Below are 17,257 nucleotides of genomic sequence, written 5' to 3' on the forward strand. Positions count from 1 at the left end.
AGGAAGACGACATCTTCTTCCACAAAAGAACCAGCCGACCAAAGAACAAAAAAATTCTAACGGAGAAGCTCAAACTGAAAAATAAACCTATTGCTTTTTCAATTATATCAAAGTATTTGAAAATATAAAACTGTTCCTGAAAATATCTGACCATGTATTAATTACTGATTAAAATATATTTAAAATATATTTGACAAAGCATTAATTAATGACTAAAATATATATTAAACTATTTCGCAAAAGAGAAAAAAAATCTCGTGCATACACGAATCTGATGCTAGTTGAGATAAAACATGTAAGGTTAAAATACCTTTTTAGTCCCAATTTTCGTCAAGTTTTTTCAAATAAGTCCTAATTTTGGTTTTGTGTTCAAATAGGTCCAAATTTTCGTCAATTTTGTTTAATTGGGTCCTTTTTTGTTAACACCGTTTAAATCATTAACGACCATGAATAGTGACTGCCACGTGTCATTTCGTGATTTTTTTGAATTTTTTTTTTATTTTTATTTTTATTTTTGAATTTTTTTTTAAATTTTTTTAAAATTTTTTATAAATGTACACGTGTCAACCCAAGAGTGTGCCACATGTCACTTTGTGGTTTTTTTGAATTTTTTATTTTATTTTTTTGAATTATTTTTGAATTTTTTTGAATTTTTTTTTAAAATGTCCACGTGTCAATCTAGTAGTGTGCCACGTGTCAAAGTTAATATTCTATATTCAATTTGGTCCCTATATTTGTTATTTTTGTTCAATTAGGTCCTAATTTTTTTTAAGATTAACCAATTTGGTCCCTATAGAAGATATGACCAAATTTAATTTTTATATCAAAGTTATAATGATGTGAATTTTAATATATTAAATAAAGATATTTAATAAAAAATATGAATTTTAATATAAAAATTAAATTTGGTTTTAATTTGGAGAGGGACCAAATTGGTTAATGTTAACAAAATTTGGGACCTAATTGAACAAAAATAACAAATATAGGGACCAAATTGAATTTAGAAGACTTTGACACGTGACACGCTACTAGGTTGACACGTGGACATTTAAAAAAAATTTAATTTTTTTTTAATAAAATTCAAAAAAAATTCAAAAAAACCACGAAATAACACGTGACACACTCCTAGGTTGACACGTGTAGATTTAAAAAAAATTAACAAAATTTAAAAAAAAAATTGAAAAAAATTGAAAAAAATAAAAATAAAAATAAAAAAAATTCAAAAAAACCACGAAGTGACACGTGACAGTCACTGTTCATGGCCGTTAATGATTTAAACGGTGTTAGCAAAAAAGGACTCAATTGAACAAAATTGACGAAAATTAGAACCTATTTGAACACAAAACCAAAATTAGGACTTGTTTGAAAAAACTTGACGAAAATCGAGACCAAAAAGGTATTTTAACCAACATGTAATAATAAGAAGATACGAGAAAACGACGACGTTTGCAATGTTTTCTTCCCCTTCGTTTCCTTTTACAGTCTCGCTTTCTCTCTCTTCCCTTCAATGGAGGGTTTTACGAAGGTTTAACCCAAACTTGAAGTGATCGAGAAAGCTCCACAATTCACCAAGATGAGAAAACTTTGGCATTCGCTGTCTCACCTCGCTTGTCGGAGATCAATTTCTTCCTTCTCCAAGTCGTACGCTTGCGATGCACCCTTCAATCGCTGCACCAAAACCCACGAGTTACTCCTTCAACCCAACAAATTTGTCACCACCCCATTTCGAAACATGGGCACCCTGGTGCAGAAAACATCTCCAGTCCCCTCTAGGCAGCGCAAAATCATGGAAAAATCGCAGCTTGAGGAGACTTTTGAGTCCGCAGAAACCACCGAGGAAATGCTCAAGGCGTTCAGTAACATGGAAGCAGTTTTCGACGAGAGAGAGCTTGGTTTGGCTTCTTTGAAAATTGGCCTTAAACTTGATCACGAGGGTGAGGATCCTGAGAAAGCTCTTTCCTTTGCTAACAGAGCTTTGAAAGCTTTGGATATAGATAATTCCAACCCTTCTCTACCTGTTGCCATGTGTTTGCAGTTGTTGGGGTCTGTTAATTTTAGGTTGAAAAGGTTTAGTGATAGTTTAGGATATCTTAATAGGGCCAATAGGGTGTTGGGTAGGTTGCAGGATGAGGGTTTTGGTGTTGATGATGTTAGGCCTGTGCTGCATGCTGTGCAGCTTGAATTGTCCAATGTTAAGAATGCCATGGGAAGGAGGGAGGAGGCTCTTGAGAATCTTAGGAAGTGTTTGGAGATTAAGGAGATGACTTTTGAGGAGGATAGTGGGGAGTTGGGTAAGGCCAACCGTGAATTGGCTGAGGCTTATGTTGCGGTTTTGAACTTCAAGGAGGCGCTTCCTTATTGTTTGAAGGCGTTGGAGATTCATACGAAAGGGTTGGGGCAGAACTCAGTGGAGGTTGCCCACGATAGGAAGCTTCTTGGAATTGTGTATAGCGGGTTGGAGGAGCACGAGAAGGCGCTGGAGCAGAATGTTTTGGCTCAGAGAATTTTGAAGAATTGGAATCTCAATGCAGATTTGTTGCGCGCTGAGATTGATGCTGCAAATATGATGATTGCTCTGGGGAGGTATGATGAGGCTGTTGGTACTTTGAACGGTGTTGTGAATCAGACGGAGAAGGATAGTGAGACTCGAGCACTTGTGCTTGTGTCAATGGCGAAAGCACTGTGTAATCAAGAGAAGTTTGCGGAGTGCAAGAGGTGTTTGGAGGTTTCCCTTGGGATTCTTGACAAAAGAGAACGGATTTCACCTGTGGAAGTAGCCGAGGCATACTCGGAGATATCAATGCAGTATGAAACCATGAATGAGTTTGAAACTGCAATTTTGTTGCTGAAGAGAACACTAGCTTTGCTTGAGAAGCAGCCACAAGAGCAGCACTCGGAGGGGAGTGTTTCCGCAAGAATAGGTTGGTTACTGTTGTTGACAGGTAAGGTGCAGAAGGCTATTCCTTACCTAGAAAGTGCTGCTGAAAGATTGAAAGATAGCTTTGGTCCCAAGCATTTTGGAGTGGGTTATATCTACAACAACTTGGGGGCAGCGTATTTAGAGTTGGATAGACCCCAGTCAGCAGCACAAATGTTTGCAGTAGCAAAGGATATCATGGATGTATCTCTTGGTCCACATCATACAGATACAATTGAGGCATGCCAGAATCTTTCAAAGGCTTATGGCGAGATGGGAAGGTATGGATGGTTTTATTGTTTTAACTTCATACGTTGATATCATTTCTCTTTATTTGTTGATTATAAGAACAATTTGTTTTTTTGCACACCTATTATGGTTGTTATAATTGGTTCGGAATAGGTTAAGTAGGCTTTATTCAAAAACTGCTTTTAGGTAGTACCTAGTACCTAGGATTATTTGTCTTTTGCTCTTTCCTTTCTCGTCATCGTGTGACATATATTTGTCGAAAGACATGAGCACGTATGGGAGACAATTTTAAGATCTGTTCTCTATTTCTTTCTTTTCTGAAGTTGGTATTAGAGTATTATTTCCTTGCAAGATTTGTTGGATTTATTGTGTCACTTGCTATCAAATCATTCACAAACACCTAGTTTCATGCTCGAGATGTTCAGTCTTTGGCATGAGACCATGTGTTGAAGATCTTATATTAATTAGATATATGACTAAATTATAATATATCGGTGGATGCAAACTTTATCTTACAATCAGTTTTGTAAGGCTGAGTACACTTTAAGTCCCCTTTCTAAGAATATTATATGATGTTCTATGTCTTATGATATCTTCTTTGGTCTATCTAAACCCCAAACACACTTCGTTTGAGCATATACCCATCACTGTGCTATCCAGATTCCGTAAGAAAGAACTATTGTTTGGGACTTGTGAAATTCCTGGATGGCTGATTCTCAAAAATTCTCCTTTAATGATTTATTACTGAGAAGAGTTTGTGATGATTAATAAGTCTTGTGTTTTCACATTATGTTTATTGACAGCTTTCTTATTAGAATTGTCAGCCCTCAGTCCTTTACTTTGTGTCTGGCACCCACCCTGTTATTTTTCATCAAACTACATTTTATACTTCATTGGGCCCTCAAAATTTGTAACCACTATCCTGTGTTGTTTAATTAGCATATGATTCTGATTTGGGGCTGCATAGAGTTCTATTCGTCAAATATGAGGTAGAATGTAATTGAGTGGAAAGATGATATCCTCGAGGTTGGATCTTGAATGAAAGAGATTATGTCCTTCCATATAAGTTTTTCTTCTGTTTTGAACTTTCAGCCTAACACATTTCATGATTGAGCTTGGTCAATTTGAGCTCCATTGCCAATGTTATTTTATTTACAGTTTACAGAATTTTATTTTTGAAGTTGTTATATAATGATCATATACAGGGAATGTACGTTAGAATCATATCTATGTGGTGCAATTGTTGTTGTTTGATGAGCACACATTGGATGGTGATAGAATATAAATGCCTTTAGGGGAATCTATTTTTGCCACCGTGCTATTCCATATTTCTGCTAGTAAATTCAAAATGTCATGTTATTTGAAAAGATTGAGAAGTTAATTTCTTTTGGTAAGCTAGCTTTTATGCACAAAAGTTTCTTGGGTGGTTCAGTTGGATTTTGCTGTTTATTAAATTTAACCCAACCACCATGACTCTAGTTTAAAGGTTCTTTCACATAGCTTAAGAACAACAATAAATATACCACTTTATGAAACAATTTTATTAAAGTAATCTAACTTTTTCAATAAATGCATTATTTTAATGGAGATAGAGAAAATAATTAACTTGATGGAAAATTAGGATTAAAAAAAATTACTACTTCATTGGAATGTGAAAACATTAGTCAATTTGAGAAGTTTTTAAATGGCTAGAATTGCAGTCGTTGTGAGACGGAGTAATATGATTTTAGCTGTCCTACCTGATTACCTAAGATGCTTGACATTGTTTCGTTTTGTTCATTCATGGATATATTTTACCTAGGGAACTGATATTGTATATATAGAATTACGACAATTTTAGGAATTGGGAGGAAATGTGATTGTATTTGAACTTAGTTTTTCTTAGTTCTCAGCTTATCTATTATTGATATTAAATGTAACAATACCCTCCTATTAGGTCAATGGAATGCACAAGCTTGTTCCAGTAACTAATTTTTCTCTGTTGTTCCTCTCGGGTATCTAATACATCATACATATCTGACCAAAGGGATAAGTTCATACTTTTCTTAACAGCTGATTCCTGGAATTGCAGTTATGCCCTTGCAATTGAATTTCAACAGCAAGCCATTGATGCTTGGGAAAGCCACGGAGCAAGTGCAGAAGATGAACTTAGAGAAGCTCACCGGCTTCTTGAGCAATTGAAAAATAAGGCCCATGGTCCCTCTGCAAATGAGCTTCCAATGAAGGCTTTGCCGTTAGGGAAAACACCTGCAATAACCAGGGACTCCAAGCTGAAATCATGACATAAATCCTCAGCAGTTTAGAAGACTTCCCTTTTCAAACTGCAATTCCTTATCTGTTTACCAGTTTTGAGGCTTCCTCACAGATTTGTGGGGTAATTACTGAAATTAAGTAGTAGTTATACCCCAATCATATATATTTTGGATTTGCCATTATAAGATTTAGATTTTATTTTTCTTTTAAATTCTAAGTCAGTATTCAGTTGTTTGTCACTAATAATATGGAAATTCCTCTTCAAATAATGCACTCCACTCCCTAGTTGTTTTATAATGTTACTAGTGTAGTGTTCATGACTTATATTGGTTTTAGTTTGGAGTGAAGTTAAATTTGAATTGATGGTATTTAGTTGGATTGATTCGATTTGGAGTTTGAATATTTTTGTATTGATATGTTGATTGGTTCAAGTTATTGGATTGTGATAAAAGAAATATATTGACTTTTTTAAAGTTTTTATCTTTACTTATTGGTTGTTTATATACTTTTTAATTTTGTTTCAGTGTACGGTAAAAGTATCTCTTGTTCTTATAATAATTTTTTTTCCTGTAGTTATTACTTCATAGATTTTTTTTTTTAATATGATAAAATGTTATATAATAAATATGGCAAAATTAAGATATTTGGTATTCAATCTTAAAATGTTTTAATTAGAAGTTTGAAAATATTTGATCTAAATCATCTTCTTGGTTGAAGTTGAAGTATGATAATCAAATAAATTCTATTTAGTTTAGTTTGAATATAGAGATGAAACATCAAAACATGTCTGTTGCTATAAATAGTTTAATTTATCGAATCAAATTGATTTGATGAATACCCTTTTAGAAGGGTCTAGTGTCACTTGCGTTTAGAATATTGATTCCTATTTCTTCTACATTGCTGAATTGCGCCGTGGTTTCAACTTTCAAACGAGGACGATCTTAACATAGAATATGCACGAAGGATATACTAAAATGGACGAAATATTAAACATCAATAGGGTGTTTTTTTTACTCAACGTGTCATAATTTAAAATGGACGAAGCATTAAATAATGAAGAACAATATGGACAGTGACGTTTATGGAGATTGTTTATAGCTCTCTCAGAAGGTAAGTTTTACAGATGGTGAATAAGTAATTCCAAAACATATTGTAAATAGCAAAGCTTCATGTAACCATCCATGAGTACAATTTAGTTATTTTGTATCAGTATCCTTATAACAGTACAGTTGCAGTTTTTTTATTATTGGCTGCAACATTCCTGAAAAGTTGTGACATTACAAAAGATCAGTAACGAATAGCCACGGGGAGATAGTGGTTAGGAGCTGAAGACCAACCACAGTGTTGAAAATGAAGCCATTTAATGCTGTATCATGCAGTTGCCCTCTGTTCATATGATTGCAATGAGGCAAAAAGGTAGTATTAGTCATAATTTCCAGAAAAGACATTTCTCAGGCTGCTACTTATGCTTGCTCATTGCATGGGACCCTATACTCTCTGGCTTCCAATAAATAGCTTCTACTTATAGCACATGCTTGCTTGTTCTACCCCCATACACATTCTCTGGACCCAAATACAATACACCCAAATCAAATAAAGTAAATGAAATAATGAGCATCATAGCATGCAGAAAAGAAGGACCCGGAATTATAACTCTCAACTACTAGTTTACCCAGTGAAAAGAATAAGTATGAAACTCATACACTGCTAACAATCATTTACATTCATCTCAGAGTAAAACCAAACTTTAGAAAAGGAAAATACCCACGCCTTGCAATTTAAGCAAGGTACTAATTACTAATCCTAAAAGCAAAGCTTTTTACTTTTCTTTTTCACAACAATTCCACTGTCAGACTCACTAAGTCACTATCATTGCAAAAGTCACTCTACACACAGCATTTGCTTGCTTCTGCCAATTCTCACCACTGAGATTCAAAGATCTTTGCTTCATTTGGATGATGAGTAAGCCAACCCAAACTTGAAGATCTCCATTTTGATGACTGAAAGTAGAAAAAGACACAAACTCCAATTCTGATGCAAGAACAACATATTTTTATAACTGCATCTAGGTGTTGTCCACAAAACAAAAGAGATGAAAAAAATGAAAATCTTCTCACACTAAACATCATTCTCCAGAGGAAGAACTGCATTTTTGGACCCCTTTCCATAACAAAATGGGAAGAATGCTCTTCTACATCTGCTGTTATAGTACTCACTGGCACTAGCCTCATTCTGGTGCCTGTTTCGTTGTATTGTGACTTGAGCATCCAAGTATGTCTGTCTATCATGTGCTGAATCCATTGAGAAAGATCTTCTAATTGGCTGAATGAGAAACTGGTCATCTTTCTTTCTGATATCAATACACTCATCTCCCATGATGGAAACATGGTGGCACTTCCATGGTTTCAAGTGCTCCACCTTCCTTGTAGAGTGGTTTCTATGTGCCAAGCTTCCCCTTGAGTCATTCCTCTCTTGTTGTACCTGTGGAAGCATTGCTCCAGGCTCTCCCCCCAGTTCAATAACCACAAAATCTTCATCACTACCCATATTGGAGAGCAACTGAGAATCCTGAGGAGAAGAACTTGGAGCTATGATATGATCCAACGGACAGTGTGTGTTGCCTGAAATGCTTGATCTGCAAAGTGGGCAATTGGAATTGGCCTGAAGCCACACGTCAATGCAGTCCAAATGAAAGGCATGGTTGCAATTGGGAAGAACTTTTAGCACATCACGTTCCTTAAACTCAGCCAAACAAACCACACAGCCATACACACTTTGATCCTCACCTTCTTCTCCTTTTATGAACTGAAAAGTTGGGATTTCTCTGATGATAGACTCATCTAGCCCTCGGTTCCACATAGCAGGAGAGAATGCTATGAAGGGATCCTCATTGTGTCGTATTCTCAGGAGGGAAATCCATCTCATTGGGTTAACTTGACGCCAGTTTGAGCAGTATTTGGTTAAGAAAGTGAAGTAGCTGAGGAGCAGCAAAACAGTGGCCAAGATACTGAGCACAACAATGACAAATATTGGAAAAGCATAGTCTGAGGAAGAAGGTTGTGGTTGGTGTTGAAGTGTTTCAGCCAGGGCTTTCATAGGTGGGAGAGCTTCATATCCAAGCTTGTTGTTGTAGGAGTGATTCTTGTTCAGTGCCATAAGCAAAGATGTGAATAAGAGATGAGGAATGACTACATAAATAGGTTTGACTAACGTGGTTACCTTTTTTTTTATTTCGTTGAATGTAGTTTAGGATCAAAGATTAATGTTATCTGTTAATCTGTCACACCATATTGATACAAGTAAAGAAAAAAAATATTGTTGTTAAAGGTAAAAAAGTCATGCTAGCAAGTGAATTACATAAATAAGAGAAATGATAATATTATAATAGTAGATAATAGGAGTCAAAGAAGAGTTGAGGAAAGTGTAAAAGCTATGAAAGAAGAAATGGATTAGTTGTAAGTATCAGGCTAAGAAACATTTGGTGATTAATGAGAAGGCAAAGAAACAAGTTGTGACATGAAGAGAGGCACGAGTGGTCAATATTTGTAGCATGTTTTAGTCTCCTTTCAATGGGTTACTTACTCTTGGAGGTTTCTCTTTTCTCTTATATCAACTTTGCCTCCTCCTCAATCTCACTTGTCAGATCACATCTGATACGTGTTTTTTATGGCCCTACCACCTCACAAGTAATCCCTAATTATCAGCTCACATTTATCTTTTATTATCTCAATTTAACTTAAGTGCAAATTTTACTTTACATTTCAATTTTGTAAACTTGAGTTAAATTTAAAATTTACTTTTTAAGAAAATTTCTTAGTCATTCGAAATCTATTATAATAAAATTTATTGTTTGTTAATCTATTGTGTCAACTTCTATCGGATTATCACTAATATCTAGTCTCACATATGCTGTAGAGAGTATATTAAAAATTCTACATTAATTAAAAATAAGACAAAATTAAAATATTATAAAATTGAGTAGATCTTAAAATTTATTTCTTAATATCCTCAACATGGTATCAGATAACGTGAAAATATGAAAAGTTATGACACATCACACACAGGGATTCTCTTATGTAACTTCTTTTAACACAGTTCTAGGGGGGGACAAACTTTTTACTACATCTTTGTTTGGATTCAACGTTCCCACACTGCAAAATATTGTGTTATGGCTTAATCATACATTATTACATTTATTAGGAACAACTTCACACTGTCAATGGCTTTCACACTCTTCTAATGATGAGATAATATCTGATTGAATGGTAAGATTTGTAGTAATAACAGTCCCTGCTTTCAATCATTATCATTTTAACACAAGCAATTTGGTTTTTCTTTTTTTTCCTTCAATTTAATATGGGTTGGGCCGGCCAAACAAAAGTCTGGTGGCCTGAGAAACATCTTCTTCAGATAATTTTCCAAGCCTTATACAAAAATATTATATTATTTTAGGTATCAAATATCAATCGTGGACCCAAAAAAATCGGAGATATCACTCAAAAAAAAACATAGATTTTTAAAATTAGATAGCCGGCAAATGATTCTCTGAAATAATAAAGAACAAATCATACCAAGAGTTTACACGTTAGGTCTTAAAATATACACTTCATTGGTTAATCAATCGTTAATACTATGAAGTAGGACTAATTTAATTAAATAAGATACATATTAAAAATTGACTTGCTATTTTCGTTTCAAAGTATTAACATATAATCTAATATACATGACAGGATCAACATTTTCATCATGTAGAGTCAAAAGGATTTAGAAATTCACGACATGTATTTTTCTTGTTCCTCTTCAACATCAAGAGACCCCAATCCATTTTTGGCTTTAGTCTCAGTGGTGAAACAGAACCAAAACTACTAAAATTAAGACCATGTAGATTCAATCATGAATCTCTCCCTGGAGACTACATATTCCCACCAGAATTAAGACCAGGAGACCTTAAAATCCCCTTTGGCAGCAACATTTCTGTGATTGACCTCAGTGAAGAAGAAAATGGTAATAGAACCAACACAATTCAGAAAATTATCAAGGCTTCTGAGGAGTTTGGATTCTTTCAGGTTCAGATAATGATAACTTTTTTTTTATTTTTTATTACTACTATAATATTACTTTTGGTAAAAATTAAGATTTCTCCTATGCAGAAGTAAAACATTTATAGAGTACTCAACATGTTATATGGTAATGTTTTAACAGAATGTCATGTATGATTAGAGCAGGTTATGAATCATGGAATTTCCGAGAATGAAATGAACGAAGCAAGAAGTGTTTTGAAGGAATTATTTGAGATGCCAGCAGAAGAAAAGCAGAAACTGTGTTCAGATGATCCTTCCAAGACATGCAAGATGTTTCAGTGTCAATTTTGCAACTGAAAAGGTTCATCTGTGGAGAGACAATTTTAGACACCCATGTCATCCTTTGGAGCAGTGGCAACACCTCTGGCCTGAAAATCCAACTAGATACAGGTAAACGAAAGTGGGTAATTATAAAAGTTGTACCTTTTCATTTAAAAAAAAAGGAAGAAAAACTCTTTTGATTTGTTCAGATGAAAAACTGTCTTGTCTTATTTGAGTTGAAGAATTGTTTTTGCTGCATTCAAATCAAAAGGTTCTATTCAACCAACTAGTTACTAGAAGTGTATATAGGGTTGTCTTCCATAGTAGTCTTGTTCATCTTTTGCAGAGAGAGAGTGTTGGGTCGTTATTAAAGTATAATGCAAATTCTAGAAGAATCTAAAAAAATATAAGATAGAGTTATTGAAATGTAAAGAAATTTCTAGAGTATTGGAGAAAAGCCTAGGATAGAAAGAAAAATCAAGAACATTCAACTATGTAGAAAAATCTAGAAGTATTTGCATTAGTTCTAGCTAGGAGTTTCTAGAATAATCTATGGGTCTATAAATACCCATGTATCCTACCATTTTGTAACATGAAGAACAACTAACACAACATCCAATACAACTACTCTCAACTACAAATACACTTCTCCAACTACTACTTTCACACTCTACTACCTACACATTTTCTCTATCCCTTCAACTATCCCTTTCACAACCTTGAATTACTATCAGTGGTACCAGAGCTACGTTCGGTCATCTACTGGGCGTAGATAAACTTTTCAACTACTTCAAAAAAATTAGAACTTCATTCTATACTACTTCCAAAATATTTTCTAAACTTATGGCCACTACCAATCAAACATCATCAATTCCAGTACCTATTTTCACAGGAGAAAATTATGATTTTTGGAGTGTCAAAATGAAGACATTCTTTCGCTCCCAAGATTTATGGGACATTATAGAAGAGGGATTCACTATTCCAGAAGACACTTCCGCTCTTACTGCAGCTCAGAAGAAGGAGTTGAAGGAAAACAAACAGAAGGATTCAAGGGCTTTATTTTCTCTTCAACAAGCAGTTGATGACACAATCTTTCCGAGAATAATAGGTGCCACAAACGCAAAGCAAGCTTGGAACACAATACAAGAAGAGTTTCAAGGAAGTGATGAGGTACGCAATGTTAAACTTCATTCCCTAAGACGAGAGTTTGAATTAATAAGAATGAAAGAATCTGAAACCATTAAAGACTACTATTCTAGAATAAAGGAAATAGTTAGTCAGATGAGAGCCTATGGGGAAACTATTCTTGACAAAAAAATCGTTGAGAAAATTTTAATTTCTATTCCCCAAAAATATGATGCAATCGCAACTGCGATTGAACAAACAAAAGATCTGGCCACATTGTCAGTAACACAACTAATAGGCTCTCTTGAAGCTTATGAACAAAGATTGAAAAGGCATGAAGAAGACTCGGTCGAAAATGCCTTTCAATCAAAACTAAAATTACGGTCTCAGAATAAAGAATATGAAGGAAACAAAAGTAGAGGAGAAATTTCTAGAAATAAAGAAAATTCTAGAAGCTTCCCTATGACTCGTCAAGGAAAATATCCCCCATGTGGCATATGTAAAAAGACAAGTCACATGGAAAAAGATTGTTGGCATCATGGAAAACCTCAATGTCAATACTGCAAGAAATTTGGCCACGTAGAGAAGTATTGTCGTAATAAAAATAAGCATCAAGCAAACTTTGCTGAAGAACATAATCAGGAACAACGCTTATTTTATGCCAATCAAGAATCTCCTAACAGAGGAGAAAGTTGGTACTTGGATAGTGGATGCAGCAATCACATGGCCAAAGATCAAAGCATCTTCAAAGACATTGATAAATCTGTCAATGTCAAAGTTTGACTAGGAAACGGTACCATAGTGGAGTCTCAAGGCAAAGGAACTGTCATGGTGGAGACAAAGAAAGGTACGAAATTCATCAAGGATGTTTTATTGGTTCCCAATCTTAAAGAGAATCTTTTAAGTATTGGTCAAATGATGGAGAATGGATATTCTCTCCACTTTGAGAAAGATACATGCAAAATTTATGACAGTAGAAAGACAGAAATTGGCCAAGTAAAAATGGAGAAGAGAAATAGAAGCTTTCCCATAAGCTTCAAACCTGGAACTAATATTGCCATGAAGGCAGAAGTTGATGACTCGTGGCTTTGGCATAGGAGATTTGGCCACTTCAACACATATGCCTTAAAGCTTCTATATAAGAAAAACATGATGAGAGATCTTCCATGCTTAAAAGAGAATAATGAATCATGCGAAGGATGTCTCCTTGGTAAACAACATCGATTACCATTCTCGACCAACAAAGCATGGAGAGCAAAAGACTTACTAGAGTTGATCCATACTGATGTTTGTGGACCAATGAGGACACCTTCACATCACAACAACAGGTACTTCATCCTCTTCATTGATGACTTCTCTAGAATGACATGGGTTTATTTCTTAAAGGCAAAGTCAGAAGTCTTTGGAATATTCAAGAAATTCAAGGCCCTTGTTGAGAAGCAAAGTGGAAAACAAATAAAAGTACTTAGAAGTGATCGTGGAAAGGAGTATACATCTCGCGAGTTTGACAAATTCTGCGAAGATGAAGGCATAGAGAGACAACTCACAGTCGCATATACTCCACAACAAAACGGTGTATCAGAAAGAAAAAATTGCACAGTCATGGAGATGGCAAGATCAATGCTAAAAGAGAAAGGTATGCCTAACATTTTTTGGGCTGAAGCAGTCTACACTGCAGTTTACATTTTAAACAGATGTCCAACTAAGGCGGTCAAAGACAAGACTCCTATTGAAGCTTGGAGTGGAAGAAAGCCATCAGCCAAACACCTACGAGTATTTGGATCTATCTGCTACATACATGTTCCTGATCAAAGGAGGCACAAGCTTGAAGACAAGACTATACGAGGAATATTCTTGGGATATAGCACACAATCAAAAGGATATCGAGTTTACAACCTACAAACAAAAAAGCTCGTCATTAGTCGAGATGTTGAAATTGATGAAAATGCTTCTTGGAATTGGGAAGAAGAAAAAGTTGTTAAAAGCACCACTTTAGTTCCAGTGCAACAATATCAAGAAGAAATTCAAGAAGATGCAGAAGCTTCAGGTACGCCTTCTCCACCTCCATTAGAAGATTCTTCACTAGAGTCCACTTCAAGACGAGTAAGATCTTTGGTAGACATATACGAAACCTGCAATATGGCCATAATTGAGCCTAACTGCTATGAGGAAGCATCAAAGCAAGAAATATGGGTCAAGGCTATGGAAGAAGAGGTTAAAATGATTGAGAAGAATAACACTTGGGAGCTCGTAAACTATCCTCAAGGAAAAGACATCATTGGAGTGAAATGGGTATATAAAACAAAGCTCAATCCTGATGGAACTATACAAAAGCATAAGGCCAGATTGGTCACAAAAGGATACTCACAACAACCAGGAATCAACTACAATGAGACATTTGCTCCAGTCGCACGACTAGATACAATAAGAGCTCTAATAGCCCTAGCAGCACAAAAAGGATGGAACATCTATCAACTAGATGTCAAATCAGCCTTCCTAAATGGAGTGCTCGAAGAAGATATTTATGTTGAACAACCTCAAGGCTTCATCAATAAAGGCAATGAAGGCAAAGTACTAAGACTAAAAAAAGCCTTATACGGCTTGAAGCAAGCTCCTCAAGCATGGTATAGCAAGATTGATCAATACTTCATCGATCAAGGATTCAGGAGGAGCAAAAGTGAGCCAACACTATATATTAAAGCACAAGGTCAGTATCACCTCATTGTCTCCTTATATGTCGATGATCTTATCTATACAGGAAACAATTTGGAGATGATGAAAGAATTTAAAGAAGACATGATGAAGACATTTGAGATGACCGACCTTGGGTTGATGAACTATTTCCTCGGTATAGAGGTGAAACAACAAGAAGACGACATATTTATCTCTCAAAAGAAATATATTGAAGCCCTATTGAAGAAGTTCAAGATGTATGATTGTAAACCTGTCGCTACTCCATTGGTGGTAAATGAGAAACTACAAAAAGATGATGGAGCACAAGAAACAGATGCATCACGCTATAGAAGTTTGATTGGAAGTCTCTTATATCTCACAACCACAAGACCAGACATTATGTATGCCACAAGTCTTCTATCAAGATTCATGCAAAAGCCAAGTCAGATTCATTATGGAGTAGGGAAAAGAATTTTAAGATATCTACAAGGCACAAAGGAGTTTGGAATATGGTACAAAATCATGACTAACTCAAGGATCATTGGCTACACCGATAGTGATTGGGCAGGATCAATAGATGACATGAAGAGCACCTCAAGCTATGTTTTCTCGCTTGGATCGGGAATATTCTCTTGGGCATCAAAAAAGCAAGCAACTGTTGCACAATCAACAGCTGAAGCAGAATATGTGGCTGCTGCTGAAGCAACAAGTCAAGCTATATGGCTTCGAAAGATATTCAAAGATATGGGAGAGAAACAAAGTGGACCTACTACAATCAACTGTGATAATAAATCAGCTATCGCAATGACGAAGAACCCAATACATCATAGTAGAACAAAACACATAGCAATTAAATACCACTTCATCAGAGAAGCGGAAACAAATATGAAGATACGACTTGAGTACTGCCCGACAGAAGATCAAATTGCAGATATCTTCACAAAGGCCTTACCAAGACCAAGATTTGAACTACTACGCGCTATGCTTGGAGTTACCGAATTTGCATCAAGGAGGAGTATTAAAGTATAATGCAAATTCTAGAAGAATCTAAAAAAATATAAGATAGAGTTATTGAAATGTAAAGAAACTTCTAGAGTATTGGAGAAAAGCCTAGGATAGAAAGAAAAATCAAGAACATTCAACTATGTAGAAAAATCTAGAAGTATTTGCATTAGTTCTAGCTAGGAGTTTCTAGAATAATCTATGGGTCTATAAATACCCATGTATCCTACCATTTTGTAACATGAAGAACAACTAACACAACATCCAATACAACTACTCTCAACTACAAATACACTTCTCCAACTACTACTTTCACACTCTACTACCTACACATTTTCTCTATCCCTTCAACTATCCCTTTCACAACCTTGAATTACTATCAGTCGTTTTCAGTTGAAGTGAAGAAGTTGGCTTCTAGGATCTTGAGTTTGATAAGTGAAGGGCTTGGTCTATGAGCAAGACTGAACCTACTGGTGGTATCAGAGTAAATATTTCGTCTTGGTGACTAACTTAGACGACAACGTCAATTTTTGTTGATCGGAATACAGGTAATAAGTAACGGAAAGTTAATAAGTGGTGAGCACCGTGTTGTGACAAATTCACATGATATTTGACAAATTCACGTGATACATGAGTGATAGAGCCAGCACTTTCAAGTACAAGGATTTCAACTCTCACTACTTTGCCAAATATGGTGATACAGAAACAGTACTCAAATCATTTGCAGCACAAAAGGGTTAAATGAATTGTAGAAAAGGTAAAGGTATATTGAATGATGTAATAAAGGGAAACTTCAATTTCGCATCTTTCTTATTGTTGCCTTTGCTTAATGGTTGAAAACATACTTCATGAAATAAATGAAGTTCCTCAGTTTGGTATACTAAGAATTTCTCCATTTTCAATATTTCCACTTTGTGCAAATTTATACCAAACTATTAATATTATTGATGAATATACTTAACCATGTGATATTCAGTGCTATTAAGTACTATCCTCCACCTGTAAGTTCTCTCTATCAGTAATATATTTGGAACTCTACCTTTCAATTGCAAATTCAAGATAGAATTTAACTAAAATACACAGATAATGTAAATACATAATAGTTTATTAACCTTTATAATAATTATTTCAGAAATTATACTTAAAATATTTTCTAAGTGATTGCGAAGTATACAAAATTTAACACGCACAGGAAATAAAAATAGATCTTTATACCAAATTGTAAAAGCCATCTAATGCTAAGGTATGTAAATAATGTCGTGATCATGTGCCATACTAGTCCAATATATCACAATTGTTGATGCATTTAAGATTAAACGAGTATTTGTATTAGTGATTTCTTTGGGGCTTAGATAAAGCTCTCAATAATCGAAATTTTGTCTGACATAGCATAGTTTGACTTTTTCTTACATAGCAGACTCTGCACAATATTTACAGGATAACATGGTTTTTTTTTCAGGTTATTTTAGAACTCGGTTTTCATGAAGTCGAATTCTAACCTCCAAATTCGATGCTGATGGCAAAAAAACCAGTCAAAATTTAACGTATAATGATAAGGAAGATTTTGTTATATATATATATATATATATATATATATATATATATATATAACATACCATACCAAGATAGCTCTAAAAGAAAGAAAGGTTGAATAAAGTTTTTGAAAACTTTTGAAAAACTTACTAAAACATTTGTA

The 17,257-nt window shown here is 34.8% G+C and overlaps 1 protein-coding gene and 2 pseudogenes across 1 annotated transcript; 2 read left to right on the forward strand and 1 right to left on the reverse strand.

Moving 5' to 3' along the window:
- Positions 1-1,454: 1,454 nt before the first annotated feature.
- On the forward strand, positions 1,455-5,821 carry LOC114191983 (Tetratricopeptide repeat (TPR)-like superfamily protein). The gene is made up of 2 exons (XM_028081472.2): positions 1,455-3,198; positions 5,238-5,821. Exons 1-2 carry the CDS (start codon positions 1,574-1,576, stop codon positions 5,446-5,448), a joined length of 1,836 nt encoding a protein of 611 aa, XP_027937273.1. The 5' UTR covers positions 1,455-1,573; the 3' UTR covers positions 5,449-5,821.
- Positions 5,822-7,066: 1,245 nt separating this feature from the next.
- On the reverse strand, positions 7,067-8,903 carry LOC114190880 (RING-H2 finger protein ATL16 pseudogene; annotated as a pseudogene).
- Positions 8,904-8,988: 85 nt separating this feature from the next.
- LOC114191239 (uncharacterized) lies at positions 8,989-16,519 on the forward strand (annotated as a pseudogene).
- Positions 16,520-17,257: the final 738 nt, after the last annotated feature.

Source organism: Vigna unguiculata, chromosome 7, assembly GCF_037176805.1.
Source record: "Vigna unguiculata cultivar grain cowpea cultivar isolate G323 ecotype 2 chromosome 7, ASM3717680v1, whole genome shotgun sequence".
NCBI lineage: Eukaryota > Viridiplantae > Streptophyta > Magnoliopsida > Fabales > Fabaceae > Vigna > Vigna unguiculata.